The 19,698-nt window shown below is 40.6% G+C and overlaps 5 protein-coding genes and 1 long non-coding RNA gene across 20 annotated transcripts; 3 read left to right on the plus strand and 3 right to left on the minus strand.

Annotated features, from left to right (window-relative positions):
* Positions 1–189: 189 nt before the first annotated feature.
* LOC105688436 (60S ribosomal protein L26) lies at positions 190–1,880 on the minus strand. The gene is made up of 4 exons (XM_012404769.3): positions 1,726–1,880; positions 1,214–1,405; positions 691–831; positions 190–380 (listed from the first exon to the last, which is right to left on the minus strand). The coding sequence occupies exons 2-4, from the start codon at positions 1,379–1,381 to the stop codon at positions 243–245; spliced, it is 447 nt and encodes a 148-aa protein (XP_012260192.1). The 5' UTR covers positions 1,382–1,405; positions 1,726–1,880; the 3' UTR covers positions 190–242.
* Positions 1,881–2,717: 837 nt separating this feature from the next.
* On the plus strand, positions 2,718–6,224 carry LOC105688408 (short/branched chain specific acyl-CoA dehydrogenase, mitochondrial). Its single transcript, XM_012404704.4, has 9 exons — positions 2,718–3,216; positions 3,414–3,531; positions 4,062–4,162; positions 4,421–4,627; positions 4,865–5,035; positions 5,105–5,230; positions 5,305–5,487; positions 5,606–5,741; positions 5,827–6,224. The coding sequence occupies exons 1-9, from the start codon at positions 3,187–3,189 to the stop codon at positions 6,000–6,002; spliced, it is 1,248 nt and encodes a 415-aa protein (XP_012260127.2). The 5' UTR covers positions 2,718–3,186; the 3' UTR covers positions 6,003–6,224.
* Positions 6,079–12,199, minus strand: LOC105688410 (protein FMC1 homolog). 11 transcript variants are annotated; one of them, XM_048651276.1, is made up of 4 exons: positions 12,067–12,196; positions 7,444–7,683; positions 7,193–7,337; positions 6,079–6,545 (listed from the first exon to the last, which is right to left on the minus strand). In XM_048651276.1, the coding sequence occupies exons 2-4, from the start codon at positions 7,572–7,574 to the stop codon at positions 6,222–6,224; spliced, it is 600 nt and encodes a 199-aa protein (XP_048507233.1). In that variant the 5' UTR covers positions 7,575–7,683; positions 12,067–12,196; the 3' UTR covers positions 6,079–6,221. The 11 variants fall into 11 exon arrangements, with proteins under 11 accessions (XP_048507233.1, XP_048507232.1, XP_048507235.1 ...); XM_048651275.1 differs by having other exon boundaries at positions 12,063–12,194; XM_048651278.1 differs by lacking the exon at positions 12,067–12,196 and adding an exon at positions 11,189–11,325 and having other exon boundaries at positions 7,193–7,334.
* Positions 12,200–15,277: 3,078 nt separating this feature from the next.
* Positions 15,278–17,795, plus strand: LOC105688409. Of its 2 annotated transcripts, none has more exons than XM_012404705.3 (2): positions 15,278–15,475; positions 15,540–17,795. In XM_012404705.3, the coding sequence occupies exons 1-2, from the start codon at positions 15,278–15,280 to the stop codon at positions 16,431–16,433; spliced, it is 1,092 nt and encodes a 363-aa protein (XP_012260128.2). In that variant the 3' UTR covers positions 16,434–17,795. The 2 variants fall into 2 exon arrangements, with proteins under 2 accessions (XP_012260128.2, XP_012260129.2); XM_012404706.3 differs by having other exon boundaries at positions 15,555–17,795.
* On the minus strand, positions 16,273–19,105 carry LOC125500063. Its single transcript, XR_007277237.1, has 3 exons — positions 18,967–19,105; positions 18,430–18,555; positions 16,273–16,407 (listed from the first exon to the last, which is right to left on the minus strand). It is a non-coding gene; the product is annotated as an uncharacterized LOC125500063 (long non-coding RNA).
* On the plus strand, positions 17,929–19,511 carry LOC105688412. 4 transcript variants are annotated; one of them, XM_048651281.1, is made up of 4 exons: positions 17,929–18,051; positions 18,304–18,410; positions 18,975–19,222; positions 19,301–19,511. In XM_048651281.1, exons 2-4 carry the CDS (start codon positions 18,338–18,340, stop codon positions 19,436–19,438), a joined length of 459 nt encoding a protein of 152 aa, XP_048507238.1. In that variant the 5' UTR covers positions 17,929–18,051; positions 18,304–18,337; the 3' UTR covers positions 19,439–19,511. The 4 variants fall into 4 exon arrangements, with proteins under 4 accessions (XP_048507238.1, XP_012260139.2, XP_020709294.2 ...); XM_012404716.3 differs by having other exon boundaries at positions 17,940–18,093; positions 19,304–19,511; XM_020853635.2 differs by having other exon boundaries at positions 17,943–18,093.
* Positions 19,512–19,698: the final 187 nt, after the last annotated feature.

Consider the following 19,698-nt stretch of genomic DNA (forward strand, 5'->3'; position numbering starts at 1 on the left):
ATTTTTTTCAAGTCCGTTCAAAACCTCTAGGGAAGACTAAGTTTAAAACAATCAACAGTGATCAGTGCGTCCGTGAAACCCCAATACTTTGTAAGAAATACATGAACGATTACCTAGTCAGACACATTACGCAAACGAAAAATTATATCTTCCAAAGCAAGTTGTAAAATAACAACGATTTGACAACCGTTGAGGTTTTTCGGCTTTTATTGTGGTACATAAATTTGTAAATTTTTTACAGCTTATGAAGTCTCCATTGCTGCAGTGGTGTCCTCAGTGTATTTGCCCTTGTCCTTGCCCAGAGCAGCAAGGCGGCCCTTACTCCTTCTGTCAATGATCTTCTTGCGATCCTTGTCCATTTTCAACTTAACAATTACCGTCTGCGACAGGAACGAAACAAAATCAATAAATCGATCACAGACAAAGACAATCTCTGACATATGCAGAAGATTTTTCACTAAAATTTAAATCAGTGCCAACTTCTCTGCAACGATTAAACCGGGTAAAATTGGCAGTTTAATGTTGAGGAAAACCCTGAACACCTTGCCACCAATCGAACCGTTTGTCTAATCTATGTGAATGGTTTGGTTCATCATTTTAAATGTCCATTGTCAAAACGTTTAATACACATCTGGAATTTTTTCATACATTCAATGAAAATATGAAGTAACTGAAAATACACAAGCTCACCTTGGAGGGGTCGATGCCGACATACACGCTAGCTCCGTTGGCTTTCTCCCTCTGAATTCGTTCAACATATACAACAAACTTTTTTCTGTATACCTGAACCACTTTACCGACTTGTTGCCCCTTATAGTGGCCGCGAACAACCTAGGGGTAAAATGGAACGCATTATTGTATTGTGGATTTGAAAGCCAGTCACAAAATGGTGTGTACTAATATTAAAATTTTACAAATACTGTTTGGTTCAGAGCCAATTTCTCTGCATAAATACAAACCGGACAAAATTATAGAGTTGCCATCCAAGAGAACCTTGGGGGCTGCTCGTAAATTAATGTCGTTTGTTTGTATCGTCTGTGAATGGTTTGGTTCATCATAACGATATGAGTTTTCAGATCAGGTTAAAGCAGGAAAAAAGTCTTTTCAAAAATGACCCCATTAACTGATAGACGCGATAAGCCTTGAGCCGATAAATGAAACTCCAGATGTTTGAGGTTAGGTGAAGTTAGACAGTAGATTGTGAATTCATTACCTGAACTTCATCATCCTTACGGATGGGCATGGAGCGTACATTGTACTTTTGTCGCAGTTCCTTGGAAAGGGGTGCGCTCATGAGCCGCCTTCTGATGTGAGAGGGGGCAGTAAAATGCCTTTTGCGATTTTTCCTGCGCGACGAGGAGACCAAGCTATTAAACTTCATATTTGGGAGTTGCTGTCTTGTCTCCTGTAGAAAAAACCAATCGTCATATATACCGTATGCCCAAATACGACCGTAACCCCGAAATTCGTCGGGACTCTTATGTTATATCCAATAAGGGATGCAAATAAACATCATCATCACACATGGAGTGCGACGATGTCCCTGTCTACGCTGTCACAAAGTTTTGTTCGATCAACATTTAATCGGTAAGAAAACTTCCGTAGCACTGAAATAGTTGAGATCATTTAACGAGGAATACATCTTTTATTGTATTTCTGCAATATTGCGACAAAGTAATGAGCCCGTGTCCCAGATTAACGCAGATTTTATTTTTGGACACTCACCGACAACAGCAGAGTACCGCGACATTAACCGGAAGAAGTTGTAGCGCCGGAAAAGCTAGGGTCGAGACGAACGCGGCTGACGAGTTGAAAGTCTGCGCAGGGCACGTGTTCGATATCTTTGAACTCTCGAATTTCGATAATCTCGATCATGCGACTTTCGAGAATCTCGATCATGCGAATTTATTCAAACGCTATCCCGAAGGTGACACGCTAGCAGCCGCACGAAATTTTGTTATTCTGTTTCCATGATCTTATGCTAATCAGCAATCATAAGAATATACTAGGTACATAATCCAAGGCTCTATTCTCCCACATCCATTCAGACCAACGGAATTTGTATGAATCTGTATAATCGTTGCAATGACGCGTTATGTTGCCGTAACCGTAATGCTTTCGAAAATATCGGTTTGCACTGCTCGCATTATTGACCAGATTGTTGTTTGCATAATTTAAATATGGTGTGTTTACGTGACCATTAATATCGAGAATGCTGACACAAAGCCAATTTTACTCTTCTCGTTCCGGTTCAACATTTTTCCAGTGAAACATTTCGAAATTGCATATGAAAATATATTGATTCTCGCAATATTTTATTTTGAACACGTAGCATTACGTATACATTCACAAATCAACGGCAAGACATTCAATGAAATTCATCATCTTCAATAGATAGCAATTGATGTTACAAGTATATTAGGTCTAACAACCAGTACGTCGTGCGTCGTAGCCCGTACATTTCACTGGCGTTTAATAAAATTTTCTTTACAAAAACAAAAAAAAACAATCCAAAATTGAATCTCTAAAGGTTATTTTAATTGTAATTTGTTTGTTTCTAGCCATTTCATAAAATCTAAGGCTAAGCAAAAATAACAAAGAGAAAACAATAAAAAAATAGAATCAAAATATTCCAAGTAAAGTTAATTTCCAAATACGAAACGAGAACAATATCAGTTCCGTATCGACGCACTTGCTGATTTTTTATTACGAGAGATGAAAAACAACTCTACCCCCAGCTGTTGGACGACGGTATCAATTATCTATTAGTACTGAAATATGAAAAGTGGATAATAATTAATGGCGGGTAGCAAAATACGTAATATTTCAATACGAAGTTGGCGATGAGTAGATAAGGTATTTGAGGTTTCAGCGATAAGGCATTTCTTGACGATCAACATTGGGATTGGTCTCTGTTATAAGCAGTCGGTCGTTGGTTTCGCTACTTTTCGTTTGCTGTAGAATGTCGTATCGTCTTTTTCTTTTTATATAACTAGTTCCCTACCACCGGTATACCGATTCGCAACAGAACTGAAGCCGAGGCCCAGTCTTTGCTGCAGTATGACTTGGGCAGTTGCCAATTAAACAATTCCTCCAGACCGGCTGGATCTCAGATTTTTATTACAAAAGTATAATTTTACTCGTTTTGAACAGATTAAAGCAACTGTATCGAATTAACAAGACGAAATGAACTCAGTCAGATCAATCGTTCGTCAAGTAAGTATCATTGATCATTGATCAATCGGTACTAAGATCTTTTCGATTTATCCAAATGAATTGCTTTGTTCTGGATATCACTTAAGAACTCTAGAAATCGATAATAATTAAATTGAATTATCAAAACAGGCTTTGCATTACCGATCTGTGCTCTCGATAATTTAGAAATTCCCATAATTCCGGCAATATTTTTCCAGCTACCGAGGAGGTTTTTAGAAGGAAGACAGTTTCACAGGTCCGCTTCGCTATCTCAGACAGCGGGTCCACGTCCGCTCACGGAATTCACCGACGATGAATTGATGATGAGGGAAACTGGTTAGTGTCGAATGATCAACACATTCATACGATATGAAATATTGACATAGGTGTTATTGGGCAGCCGTTTTCGGTGATAATATCGTACTTGTGCCTTAATGAAGTTGAATTTATCTCACGATAAATTCTACGCTATGGGATAACCGATTTGAATATTTTCTATGATCATGAACAAATTGGCGAAAAAAAAAATCAAATTAAGTACAATGGGCGAGATTGACGAATTACGCGTGCTTTGAAAAGACACGTAAGAGCGACGTTATCAGCTTGTTTACTTTGCAGAGTAACCAGAACAATATATTATCTTGCTTACACCAGTTGATATTAAAAACCTTGTCAAAGCTTATTACTCTGTACACGTTACACGTGCTTTGATTTCAATGGCGAATGAAAGTATAATTTACAATAAATTTGAGTTATCATCGTGTGTGTACGTTTGTACAATTTTTACATAGTTAGACTAACCGAATAATTAAACATTATCAACATTTGACCCTTTTACCTTGAATTTACATACAAATGAATTACAGTCGCCAAGTTTGCCAAAGATGAAATCGCACCGGTTGTACGAAAAATGGAAAAAGAAGGAAAGGTCGACGATGGCGTATTGCAGAGTCTTTTTCAAAACGGCGTAAGTCTGCATTTTTCTATCAACACACTCAGCACAGCTGGCTTACGAAATAACGTTTCAACAGATAACTGAGATGTTGCACAATTTCGCATGTTGGCAAATGAGACAAAGATTGTTAATATGAGTATACATATAATCTATTCGCTTCTAAGCAAGGGTCCAGATTCTCAAAAATTGTGCATTCTGTACTAAAATTAAACTGTTGAAATTCGGTTGATTGTGATAATGTTTACTTATAAGTTCTTTCTTTTTCATTAGCTTATGGGAATGGAAATTCCTGAACAGTACGGAGGCACCGGTAGCAACTTTATGTCAACCATATTGACGGTAGAAGAGGTGTCAAAAGTTGATGGTGCTGTTGGAGCCCTTGTTGATATTCACAATACCCTAGTGAATTCTTTGATCATCAAAGTCGGCAATGAGGAACAGAAAGCTAAATATTTGCCAAATCTTGCGCAGAAATATGTAAGCAGTCCGTTCTGGGTATCAGTAAATTCAACCATATTTTATAAGCGCCTAATCAACCCGTATAATGGAGATACTGGGAATGAAGTAATAGAGAGATATCTCATTGTTACGCAATGATAAATTTCAGGGCTATAAGCCAGGTTGTAAAACTTCGGAGATGTTTGGGAGTAATCTAATCGACCATAATAATTATGTAGTCAACATGTAAATAAATCAAACTTACATTTCTTGCAGCCAGGTAGTTTTTGCCTGACAGAACCAGGCTCGGGATCGGATGCATTTTCATTGAAGACAGAAGCGAAGAAAGATGGCTCAGATTATATCATTAATGGAACCAAGATGTGGATTTCAAACTCCGACATCGCGGGAGTGTTCCTGGTATTTGCCAACGCAAATCCTTCGGCAGTGAGTTACCAAAATTATTTTTCTAGCGTCAAATCGATATTTTCATTGTAACAAACTCTTATACCTTAGGGTTATCGAGGTATAACGACCTTTTTCGTTGACCGAGATACTCCTGGACTTTCGGTAGCCAAACCAGAGGATAAGCTCGGTATCAAAGCGTCTGGAACTTGTATGGTACACTTCGACAACGTCAGGGTAGGTGTTGGTGAGGAAGTAGGAGATGACTGATGGATCGATGATCATCTGAATGTAACATATTTTTGCATAAGGTACCAGAAAGTAATATACTTGGGGAGTTCGGACATGGATACAAATATGCTGCAGGGTTTCTCAACGAAGGCAGGATCGGTATCGGAGCCCAGATGATCGGTATAGCCCAGGGATGCCTGGATGCCACTATACCTTATACGCTTGAGAGAAAACAATTTGGACAAGACATCTTTTCGTTCCAGGTATTACCGGTTTGAATATTTAGGTTCGAAGATTTGAGAGTGGACTTTTATGCGCGGGAAGACTAGTTCCTGTAACAGCACGATTAGAATTAATGTGGTTCATTTTTTATCAACACAGGGAATGCAACACCAAATTGCTCAAGTCGTTACAGATCTTGAGGCTGCTAGACTGCTGGTTTACAATGCGGCACGTCTTGTAGAGGCAAAGAAGCCATTTGTAAAGGAAGCAGCTATGGCTAAGCTAGTTGCATCTGGTAAGGGAATATTTGTTAAATAATAAAATTTATTATAGCAGACGGCAGATCTTCCTAACGCTTGCTGATTTTTCATCAAATTTAGAAACGGCATTAAAAGTAACTTCAAAGTGCATCGACTTTATGGGAGGTGTTGGGTTTACCACGGACTTCCCGCAGGAGAAATTCTTCAGGGATTGCAAAATTGGTACAATTTATGAAGGAACCAGCAACATGCAATTGTCCACAATTGCAAAAGCAATACGTACGCAATACTCCTGAAACAAAACAGTGTTCTGAGGACCCCGCCATCGAATGAAGGGGGGTGAGAAGAAGAATCAAATCGATTTACGAATCGTTAAATTTCCAAAAATGCATTTATGGTCGCATATCAAGTTGAAATGAACCAGCAAAGTATGAACCACTTTTTTACATTGCTACCGAAAACTGGAGACAGTTTTACATCGACGTTATTCTACTAATAAATAAAGTTTATCAAATTTATTTGGGATCGTGGGGTAACTTGAACCCGACAAGATCCGCGGTTTCCTGTACACTTCTCTCACCCCTTCCAGCGTAGTGCTTTCTGATCTCTTCGTATTTTCTTTGCGCCTGCAAGTAGTTCAGGTACGTCTGTCCGAGGAATTTCAATTCTTCACGTGCCTTGCAGAGTACCTCGGAAGTCTCCCTGTGAATCCTCGACTGTTGCAATATGTACTGCACCATTATGTTGTCTTCCATTTTCTTTTCTCTTGCTACATGCCTTATCTCGCTGATCAGAGACCGCAGTATTTTCAAATTTGCGTTCATCATGGATCTCAGGACCTGGAATAATCAAAAAAAATTTCATTTGATGGGTCTAGTTCAGCACTACTTCTATTGCCCATTGTACAAACTTACATTGACTTTCAAAGCTAAACACCTGTATCGAGTTTCAGATTTTGTACAACAGAATTTGTTATGAATTCTAAGTCTTCCGTTTGATATTCCGGTTCCTCTTTATCTTTCCAAAAAATCTCAGAGACCTTGTTCAAATTCTTTTCAGTGAAAACATGTAGTGAACAGTCGTTAAAAATGCTGTTACACCTAAACGAATTGTGCAGTTCGAATTCTTCCACGAAGGGATTTATCCTAACTATGTAGTTGGCTGTACTTTTAAGCACAGCACTAGTGTGAGATTCTAGTATCTGTTTGAAGCTATTCGATAATAAAATGCAATTCTTCAGCATCCCACTCCAATTGGCATACAGAAAATTATTGGTCAATTGCTTTGGACAGTGAGGAAGGTAGACTAAAGTTGTAGTTTCAACTCTTCGCTTTCCCTCCTCATTATTTTTCAGCACTTGACAACCCAGTGATTCTAAGCACTGTACTTCGCTATGAAAAAACAGTGGATCATATAGGCACACTTTGGAAACATTATATCGCTTTCGGATTTCCAAAAGTAAGGCAAGTTGGTATCGGGAACTAACATGGTCTGAAAAATGGCCGAGACCATAACATAATATCTCCTCAATCCTGTGGATGCTTAAGAGTTTCTGGCATTTCACGAGGGCCTGAAAAACCTCATTTACGTATTCAGAGGTTGCGAGTTCACTTTGGGCTTCGCTAAGCCTGCTGAAAATGGTTAAGATATATGAGATTGCCAGGTTACAAGGGATGCCGTAATTTTTCTGTGTTAGCCAATGCAGCGTTTGAATGTCGATTTTAGCTATGAACTCACCGACTCAATTTATCAGCATCAAATTCAGTTTCTTCGGTATTCCTTGGTTCCCCGTTACGACTCACAGCGTTTGAAATACGCTTTCCTCGTTTTCTACGAGACACGAATTTAAAACCCTCGGATGTGTCCATAGTTTGCTCGAACAGCTGATCACGAGATTGCCGCAATTGCCGCTAGTGTCGACGAGCGCTTTTGCAATAATCGATCCTGAATCGATCGAATCGACATCTCGAAACTGACCTTTAAAAAAATGCGCGTAACATTTTGAATGCTAAACGCATTGACTACGTTGACGGACGTGTTGTCGGTCAACGTTGAAAGTGACAATTAGAAAAGCTAAACTACTTGTACCGTTATTATCGTTATAAACCAAAGCTTCTACAGATTTGTAGCTATCGCATTTGTTTATTCATTCATTTTTGATCGCAATACCGGTACGTCGTAATTAGAGTGGTCGTTGTTGCCCGCGAGTTATCAGTTGAATAAACAGAAGGTACATTCATGCGTGCATACACGTAGTTGACTATTCTACGCATACATGACTTTCCGTGTGTCATTATTTTATAATTAATATAATACCACAGTTCGCAGCACAAAGGAATTGGAACGAACGCGATATACACCTAGTGTATACATCTCTATGTTTAGTATGTGATATTATTTGTCCTACTAGGTAGAAAGAGTAATAATAAAAAATTCTGCGACGGAGCTGCAGCATGAGGTCGTATAGTTCGAACCAGTACACATATTTGCGGCTTAATTTTTACCGTGTAGGCGCAGCATGGTTTCCAGGGCTATCTTAATCCCAGACTACTGGTAAACACATTGCACCGTACATATTCGCACAAATATTACACATTTATAAAATTTCGAAGTATTCTCGACTGTTACGTACAACAATCACTGTATACGACTATTTTATGCATTGTGCATGATACTCAGGTACAAATTACGTGCACTGAATTACATCAGGACGCTGATCCTGCCAAGCGTTAGTCCCCCGAAAGAATATAGAGTTTTCTTATCGTCCTTACCGGATTCGTGCTCATCTGAGAAAATTGGTATTCATAAAAAACTCGAATGGTACCAATATTACTAATTTACTAATTAATACTAACTTCCTTTCGTGGAAATTTCTGCGGTGTGATGTACGTATGAGATATCTAATGAGGAAGGGAATCGAATGCCGGTTGAAATCCTTTATCCTCGCATAAAAACTATCTGTATGCGTAGCTGTAACCTTTGCGCTAATATGGGACCGTGAAGCACGCGTGTACGTGATTTACCTACGTAACGTTTTTATACGCAAACGCACGGAAATATTTATTATATTCATACCTCGCATCAACAACGTATCGGTGAGACGTCGCACAGGATGTCTTATGAGAAGCATCGCGATTAATATTTAGTGATTCTTGAATGTGAAATTCGACAATATAAAATTGAATTATGTCCAAGATTATCACGAGACTTCGATGAATACAAACATATCATATGTATGAGCTGAAAGAACGAGATAGCAAGGCAATAGAAGGGCTCGTTGTTCGTTCAAGGTTTTCGTCATCGACACGCGTATAATATAATATAATAGTATAATGTACATAAATACATGAAATTTTTTATCACGCTGTCTTTATTTTCCTCGTTCTTCTAGGCCGTATATCATCACATCTTAGACCCATTATCGATTAGCCATGTGAAATACAAGGATCAACGATTCTATCGAGTTTCGTCTTGGGTCTCATGATTCCTACCTGTTATTCGATACATTAAGCAAAATATCTATACCTGCCCGTATCCGCTCCAATTTACAGACCGGTTCATGACTGTACGTAAAAATAATATACTATACGGTTATAACAAGCCTCTCCGTAAAAATTTCTGTAATTATATCATTACACGAGATAAAATCAACGAATTTATCACCCTCGGTCGCGACGATCGTTCATACTTTTCAGGGGTTGACCAGCTGCACACGATCTATGCCAGATATTGATCGTAACATTAATTTCATTATCGATTCGCATTAATAAAAAGACCTGACTCGCATAAATTTTCCCCACAACAACGAACGAATTACACTAATCTTTGCTAAATGTCACGCGTTGTCATACTTATCACACCTGTTCGACGCACCTGTTCTTCTACTTAACTTGAGTTATGCGGCTTCAATTTAAGCGGTGAAATCCTCCGAGGATCGAATACTAAACTGCAGATTCGTATGCCCGGTAGGCATTGCTAGAATCGTAATCTCATTTCTCATTATTATACAATTGCAGTTAGCCCAATGTATATATTTATCTCATATTCATTATATTCTTCTGCATTCGGTTCAATTCTTGCAATCCCATATTTCAGTGGGAAGCGGTTCTGCAGCCGTGAGATACGAGACAATGCGATGAGACAAAAAAATTTATATAATATGTATTAAAAAAAAAAATAGCCATGAGTTAATGAGCGTTCGTGCGTTAAAGGACAAAATTTCATACCTTAGTTAGCCGATGATATTATAATTGTTCGAGCGTTCGTTCCCGTAATTTCCGGATAAAACACGTTCAGGGCTTAATAATTCATTTTTTCGCTCTATCGAAACGCGGAGATAAGAATATTCTACGAAAGAATAGTGTTAAAATATTATCTGCGCAGAAAATCAGGCTTGTAAAGTTAAACCGCGGATCTTCGGAGATATGAGTTTTTTTAGTTTTATTCCTTGTTCCGTGAAAAAACGGATCAATGTGGCCGCCTCTATTTTTTAATCGCTGATTTATACCGCGTGCAGTCTAATATTCGCAATCACGCGATTTCGCAACTGCAGCGGCAATAATATGGAGATATATAATTATACACGAGTGTGTGTGTGCAGTGCGATACGGGTGTACCGGGGAATCCGATACTTTCCGTGTTATCATGAGCTCATGTACCTCAGCTCTAGCACACAGTCGTATGTCGGTAGGTATGATATACCTCGCTTTATACATATGCGTTTCATTTTAACGATCATGTGCAAGCGTAATAAGTGCATCTAATAATTAGTACAGAATTCTGGGATAGAGATCGCGTTAGTTTATATCGGGTGACAGTTTATATACCGCGGTGAAGTCATCATATATAATTAATCTAATTCTTGTTCTGCAATAATATTCGAATAATCTACAGCCTCGCTTACCGCACTGCGCGGAATCCTGCTATTATTTTTTATTTTTAATATCGTTCAAAGTGGAAATCGCAGATCGAATGGCAAAGGAAATATGAAACTCGCGAAGCACACGTGTAATACCTACGATCGTAACGCAAAACTTTTTCCCTGTAGCGTAAGACGCGGCTATTGTAACAATGAATAATATAATATACATATTACGTTATACGCTCGAATGATTAAAACTTTGTCTCGGTGATAGAGGATCTAATTATAACGGTAACATTCATATCAAAGAGTTCCAACTATATCGAGAGGTAAGATGCGAGAATTATTAGCGTTGACACAATGAATCACGATCGTATTCGACCGCGGTGTTCGATAATTCGTTGGGTCTGCTTCCGTTATTTTACAACGTTCACCGTACCACGATTCATGGAATTCTTTGCGTCGTCTCCGGCGAATCGCAACCGACCAAACTCTCGGATAAAATTAAAAACGCCACATTTTGTATTTATTGACAAAAGACATGCTCGGTCCACAACGACCTGCATACCGCAGACAATAACACAAAGTGCGGCGCACAAATATAAAACAATAATCGATTACCTTGTTTCTCAAAACTCAAGGATATTTCTTTCCAGCAAATTTATATCCGCTCATTATTGTCGTTATTTATGTCCCCCTCTTTTCAATAATAAAATTCACGAGTGTGATTTCTATTTCCCGGCGCGAACTACGCCCATTTACGAATCCTCCCAAATATTCTCATTCGTAATTTTCTCCACCCCCTCGGTTCTTGGTCGCGTGCCAGGGAGACCGTGCGTGTGCATCGCGTCCAGTTCTGGACACACAACGCAGCTACTAGTTTAATATCCTACGGAAGACGTGTCAATTGGTATGGAGAGTGTGGGGTGAGACTCAGCGGAATCGGTGAGTCACCCACCTCCTCCTGGGGAGCTGGTGCAATTGTGCAAACTTCGTATAATATCGCGTACTCCAGAGTCGCCGCTCTGGTCCCAGTAGTCGTCAGTCCCCGTCGCACTCCGGCACCTCGTGCACCGATCGCAACTCAGTCTGACCCGAGACATCCGAGACGTCACCTACGGTCGATTCCAAAACATCCTCGCGACCGCGGAACTCGACAGCTTCCCTTGCACCCCGTATCATCGTCCCGCAAGAAGTTTGAATTTTCTCCTCATTGGCAACAATCGCTAATGAATCCTTCTTTTCACTTCACCTTCGCACCATCGATCGTTGCGTAAGAAACTTTTGTCAGCTTCGAATAATACGGAATCGAGACGTTATCAGTTTATTGTCATTCTCTCGTAAAATGCTCTCGAACTGATAACTAATTCGTACAAAGGTGTGCCGTGAGTTTTAACAGTGTGATAACGATGTAGCAAAAAAAAAAAAAAAACAGCAATTATAATGCCGGCAATTATTAGATAATATTCGTGATATAATTACACGCATAGCATACCTACGGTATTATTATCGTCGGCACCGGAAGACATCTGATCCGGATCAACGGATAAATACATTATTCCGGTCCTGCCGATCCCCAGAAACTTCCTTTTCATTGTTTGTATCACACCGAAGACGACGATTTCGCCAACGACCAACGAGAACGTCCTCCCGGATACACGTGCGAACTAATTAATCGGATGTCATCGGCGTGATCAATGATCTGCAGATCTTCCAGTGAGTGTGTTGCATCTCTGTAATGAAGATAGAAAAATTCATTGTAAAATAAGCGATGTTACACCTGCCACGAATTTCAGCATACGAACGTACCGAAGTGTACAAATATTTTACAATTCCGCGACCGTTGTATTTTACTTGTTTGTTTTTGATTTTATTTATTTATTTTTTGCGAAAGTTTGTCGGAAATATTGTTTACGCGGTTGAATTATTCGGCACGTTTGGCATCGCATGGCAGCGCAGTTCGCGGTATGAAAAACAGAGAAATTAGCAAGTGGGTAGCTGGTATACTCCGCGTCGTACGCGTCGTCGGCATTTGCGTTTACGCCTGATGTATTTATATAAAAAGCGCATGCACGTCTTCAAGGAGAGACTCGGAAAAGTCGTCCACCCCGGGCTGCGGTCGAGCGATTGCGGGCGTTTGTTTTATATGCGTTTCATGTTTTTCCGCATTTACTTTCAGTGATAAGAAGGTCTAATCTCACCGACGAGCTTCGCCGCGAGTCGCATTCACAATTGGTATAGGTAAAATACAATACGATATAAATGTAATTCAGCCGCTGGAGGCAATCACATCTGATACAGACAATAAATGCGATAAAATTGCAAGGCTTCGATATCTACGGAGTAGTTGTTTACCTACTATGCGCGGGTGATACGCCAGAAGATTCAGGTTCGAAAGAAGAGATTCGCGGATAATTGGACGAGAGCCAATTTAAAGATAGTCTCGGACGCACCATCCTCGGCAAATGCTGCAGTTCGGTGTTAATATTTTCATTTATACCTACGAACGTGTTAAAATAGTTTCAGCGTAATTATTGTCATACTAATTAATTTTCATTGTTATCGGAGTGGCTGCATGCGTGCACATACACATAAACGAAGAATTAATATTTATTTAACAATGAGTTGTGAATATCGTAATGGTAATATCGAGGAGCGAACCGGGCTTATATTTTTGTAACCGAGCAAATGATAGAAAAACCGGTCGCACATAATCGAACCGTGAATTATGAAATATGCGATTCAAGGGCGATGCAAGTACGCGATAGTAGCCGCTATACTCGTCGAACAAGGAAAAACTATCTTCGCCTCCTCGGCTTATACCTAGAAATTTGATGGAATAGTTTCACTGGATACAACGCCCGAGGACGAAATAATTAACGTTATTATATTTTCACTAATTAGTTATTCACCGTCATGACGCGTGTAATACTTACACGCCACGGGTTCTGTGCGTTTCTATATCCAACGATTGCATACGGGGAAAAAGATACGAGTATTTAACGGCGACAATTACAAACACCGAGGAGAATAGGATCGGGATAAGCAAATTTGGTCGAGCATAGAGAAATTTCTTATCTCTCGGTCGCTCGAGTCGTACAATCTGCCGGTTACTTGTTGTCAAAACATTTATAAAAAGTAATGACGCGGTACCAAAATATATATACATACATATATAAGATTATTGTTATTACTGTTGTACGTTGATGACCATTCGTTCACTTGGGGTCAGCTGGCATGTGCGCTACAATGCACGTGACGCGAACGCACCCGGGGATCGTATTTAATTTATCCATCGATTCGTTCGAGTAACCGTTGCAACAAAAGTTATTGAATTCTGATCGCTTGCGATGCGCTGGGTCGAAAAGGAAAAATAAAACTTCCGAACCGACTCAATTATTATTCCTATAGTTTTCTATGAAAATACTACGGTATATCGTACCTCGTACTACAAGCCGTCCCAAATACTCTGCGAAGTCTGGCGTTATTGTACGCTAAGTATACCGATGAGAGGAATAAAATAAAATGAAATAACCGTGTCACGCAGCTGAAACAACGGATTTCAGTAGGTCGAGGTAATGGTAATTATTTTCCGACCTTACACACCGCCACAGGCCCTGGGACCTATAGGTCGTTGAACCGACAAAATATTTTAGGGACTCGGAATCATCGAAAACAAAAAACCGACGATACGCTAATTAATTAACTCGAGTGTTGCACTTATCGTCGGCTCGGCCTCGGGATGAATAATTAGACCGTAGCCAGATCATCGTCGGCGACATGCGCACGGCGAATGCGATCGTCGAGGTGATCCGCGTGTATAAATTTTGCAGTTCGGCGACAAACCGACACTACGTGCGTCTACCTTCGAAACAAAGGATCGTTCGCGTCGATTGCCTCGCTCGATTAAACATCGCTAAAAGGAAATAGTATTGTATAAATAAAATACGATCAACCAATAGCGTAGTTCTCTACCTATTCCGGTTGTATACGTATGTACACGTTTTCGATCCATCCGATCGACTTACGCGCATGGGATCACCGATACTCTTCACTCGCACCATGCGGTCTGCGGAACAATCAACGACGACACGTGTGCGGAACGTGGGCGAATGTTCGCCAATGCGTGATTAACTACAATTAACGTTATATCGATGAATATCTATGTATAATGCATATAACAAGGTATACGAAGAGTGATACGAACGTCGCGGTGACGATGGTACCGGTTTCAAATAACTTTTCGTAGCGGTAGTTCGACTATTTGTTGTTTTTGTTTCGTTTCGACGATCCGGCTTCTATACGGGATGAATCGATCTAATTTTACGTTATTTTTTCATCACCTGTTTCAGCTCGATTATTCGGGCTCACGTCTTCCTTTCCGTAACATGGTCACGCCTTGGGCAGTTTTCCGTTTCATCGCCGAGCGCAACGTAGCTTCATCGTGCACTGCAAACAACTGCTTTGAGATCAAACTCCTGCCGTGTCTGCGATTCCCCTTTTACGATACTCGTTCACCGGCAGCAGAGGCAGAAACTGTAGGAACGGAAACGGCACGGTGTAATGCAAAGCTCTCGATCGTAAAGAGCGACTCTGAAAAGTCACCACCGTCATCGTTGCTGTCGCCGATGCGGTGGATCGATGACCTACGGCTACCGGTCGTCCGACAAATCACGGATCTGTGATCTGATCAGAGGGAAGGAATAATTGATGTACCAGTTGGGAATCAGCGCAGCGACCGCGGAGGCCCCTTGCACCAGGATGTCGATTACGCTAGGGGCGAACAGGTGGGCCTCGAGGATCGTCGTCGTTCTCCAATTGGCTGCCTGGAGCGCAGTGGGGATGGTTCTCCTCCAGAAGGGGGTTTCCTCGTTGCAAAAAACCGCCGAGGCAAGGAACGCCACCAAGGTAACGATCATCGATCCCCTAGTTGTAGAGAAGGAAAGAAGTCCGTGGTTATTTTCCATTAAAGTACAACGATCCGCAGGTGAACTTTACCGAAACCGTGGTCGACGCCGAGGTGAGAAGAATTTTCGGTGAAGACGATCGCGTCGCCGCTCACAGTTCGGCGTTGCGCTTCGGATCGAGCAACGATCGCGAGGAGGTGGAATCCGATCGTCTCGACGAGCCTTCTCCGTTGGAGAAGAATCCGCACGAGACGGGATTTCTCGGTGACGCCGAGTGGGAAGAAGTTTTCGGTATATCCTCCGACCTGAAAAAGAGGCATTCCACCTCCGGAGAACAGGAACATGCGGCGAACACCGTGTCGCCGTTATCGACGTCGCGGTCCTCGAACCATTTTTCGGGAAGTTCCAAGTTGGACGAATTCGACGCACCGTCCCCGAGAATCGGGAGCGGCGCGGTCGGCGGGTCGGGAAAAAATTCCTTACCTGATTTTCCAGACTCCTTATTGGGCCCCGAGGAGGAACCGGTGGACCAGGACAAAGAGGACGGAGATTCCACCACAACTTTGGGAACGGATCCGATGGCTCCGTACGAGAAATACGACAACACGTTGGAGGCAAAAAATAAGATGAAAATGTCGAACCTGAGCGGCGGTGGAGCTGCCGCCGCGGTAGCTATGGTCGCTGTTGGCGCCGTTATGCTGGTGTTGGGACCCGCGGTCATCGTACTCAGGGCTCTGGACGAAAGGAGGCAGGAAAGAAGGTTCCTAAAATTATCCGGACAGGACGATCTTCCCCCGAGTTACGAACAGGCCACCCTCATGGACGAGGCCCCGAGATATTCGACTCTCAGTCTCAACACGATCGGTGGAACGTCCCAGCAACTGGGAACGGCAGTTGCCCACACAGTGACGACGACTGTTCCAATTAACGACTCTGTCAACAGGATTCAAGAGGTCTGATATTACATTTATATTGACAAATGTCTTATCTCGAAAATACAGACCGGGAGAACAATGTTTATACGGAGAAAAAAACATACAGTATAGTATATTAACGAGGAAAACCGCGATCAGAATTAATTATCGCGCATGGCTAGTCTTGCGTTTTCCCATACATGCTGCTCTACGCATCAGACTGTAACAAATGGCAATGATGTTGATCCGCAAACTCGGCTGTACAATACCGCGGCTATAAAATCTTGTTGTTAGCCGTGCGAATTTCAGTGACTCAACCATTAGTGTGTATTTATACGGGGCACTGAAGTGGCTAATCCCCGCGACAGAAATGAATTAACAAAAAATAACATAATACAAAAGACGAAGAATGAGACTCGAACATGGCGCAAGGATAATTCAACTGACCATAGATTTTGAATTCGGATCGTCACTTCCTTACGTGTGATTGAGAACAAATATTTTAAGAATCGTCGTTTCACCTCTGACTGCTAGATGTTACATGTATTTAGTTATTCAGTAGCTGCTAACTTGTGATAATTATTATAGCAATTCAATGTGAATTTATATAATGTATAATGTCTGTACTATACATATTTTTAACCACACGTTCGACAAAAACGGTTATAATAATACTTTTAAAAAGCCGAAGACTACGCAATAGACTGCCCCAATGGAAGAAAAAAAGATCACATGAAACAAAACGAATAAAATTATCAAGTAAAAGAAATAAAAGTATGTGTATAATGTATATACAATAGATTCTAATCAAATATGCAAGTGATATTTAGGTATGCGTTAATGAAAAAATATAATATAATACATATAACAGGAGTGACGGTAAAAAACCAAGAAAACTAAACTACACGCGAGAAATTAACGGAAAAATATAGCGAGTAAATAAATAACTGAATAACCCTTTGGATGTAGGCTAATAAATATGAAGTTAAGAATTTATGGGATAACGCGGGGGCGGATTGGCGCGTAAATTGGTTCTAATTGACCGCAACGTGTATAATGTGACCTCAACCAGTTGCCGAATCTGCTATAGCTACTATACTGCAGTAACGCATGGCAAAGTTAATGTCGCGTGCCCTAAAATACCGTCTATACGGTGTGGCTAAAATAATTATAGTGAGCTGTCGGGCGTTTGATAGAAGAAAGGCAAAACTCTGGTTATGAATAGTTCTACGTATACTTTTGATATTATTATACCTATACCTTGAAGCAATGTAAATAAATAAAGGTATATAAGTATTTCAATTTTTTATAATGACTGTGAATTGTATTATAGCGTACTTGTATTATATTTGTAGATGTAATGTATAATAAAACCGTACGTATGAAAAAATACGAACTCTCAAACGATTTTAGAATGCTTTTCTTTCGTTTTTTTCTGCACTTTTCGAATCACCTACCAGATTATGTAGGTTCGGCTTTCGAACACGTATAATTATACAGCTGCAGTGCAGCGTGTAAAATCGAAGATAAGATACAAGCATTCGTCGAAAGCTGATAATAAACACGCATTAGTACGCGTCCTCACTTCCCCACTATCGAAATTCTCTGTAACTCGAACGGACGTACGGACTTTCTTTCAGATAACAATTATTACAATTTACAGGTGAGCATTCATTCGTTACACGAGACTAGCCATCATCAGCAGGTAAGTCCGCCTCTGCGCGCTGTCTGATTCTATTATCGTTTTTCATTATTTCTCACGTCTATCTTACCTATATGCATGCCTATATGTCTACTGTATACATACCTCCCTAGATAGATTCGTTGCAAATTATTCGTCATCCTTTTGTAGTTTACAAATGCACTCCATCCCTGTGCTGATATTTACAATTTTTCCTCATATTCTTCGGAGAAGATGAGCGACGCGGAAGAAATCGATCTCAGGGCCCATGTCATCTCCGATCGAAATTGATCAAGTTCAAGAGAGCGGTGGAATACCAGGAAACCCACCTGTGACCACCGGTGAGTGTTTTTTGCGTACCTTGTTTTTATTCCATTCATCTGTCGATTAATCTCTCGCCTCGGCAGCGACCATCTACGCCGTAAAGCTGTTGCTCGGACCAACCAAACATCGATATTATAAGCCGTGCGCATATGAATCAAGCTCCTGAAATATGGTAAAAAAAAAAACACGTAAACAAGAAATGGAAAACAAATAAAGGTATACATAGTATATACGTCGCGTAAATAATTACGCTCAACATGCTCAAACTATATTAGATATACATAACGCTGTCGAGGTCAATCGCAGAATATAGTATCACGGTTGTAAAAGTCATGGCCCTAGTTTGTATCTAGTGTATACGTGCTCGGTAAATTATCTCATGAATTTATTTCATCTTATTAATCAACGTGCCCGTTTCTTCGTCGAATGCGGATACGCCTCGGACAATCGCTGCTGTAACTATAATTCTCAGCGCAAAAATAATCGCTCAAACTATTATTTGCCTATCTGTTTGAGTTTCTCATAATTAAAATAGATTATGTCAATCTGAATTAATGTTTGTACATATATTACCTCAATAGAACGCCGCTATGGATTCTCTCAGATAGGATGTGCAGCCGCTGTCATCCTTATCATAGCTGCTGGAGGGGTCGGGGCAGCTCTGATCGTGGGGGTAACTGATGCAGGAATATTGCTTGCTGTTATATTACCAGTTCTAGGATTCGCCACAGCACTAGCAAGTCTGTTCCTGTGGTGGCAGAACAAAAGAGCGATACGACAACGTAAAGCAGCAGCTGATGAGTGGGTGTCTACTACCTATGCAGGGCAGGTGCGATGAATCAAGTTACTTTTCTCTTTCTTCTCTCTACTAGCATTCGATGAATGAAGTCGAAATAATTCCTCCCAGCAGGCACAGGCCACCTCAAGATTATCTGACACATCCAGGAATAGTAATTCCAGTGGTTGGTTCAGAAGATTTTCCCAGAGGACTTCGACGCAGTCAACTCCGCCACCGGGTTATCAAAGTGTTGTTGGTGCAAGCTAATGATGATCGTATTACAAGGTATATTGAGTTGTTGGATTGTAAGAAGGATGATTAAACGATTTCAATATCATAATTTTGTGTTCCAAACTTCAACCCTTGGCTAAAGATCAACAACGCTCCAACGAACAAACGTCTCAACGAGAGCTTGATCGTATTTACAGGAACTCATTGAAATCTAATTACCTGATCCCCAGAGTTAAGTGAAAAGTTGAAAAACACAATACGGAGCTTCCTGTCATCAGGCATCCATTTATTTGATT

Source organism: Athalia rosae, chromosome 2 (assembly GCF_917208135.1).
Source record: "Athalia rosae chromosome 2, iyAthRosa1.1, whole genome shotgun sequence".
NCBI classification, from domain to species: Eukaryota; Metazoa; Arthropoda; class Insecta; order Hymenoptera; family Athaliidae; genus Athalia; species Athalia rosae.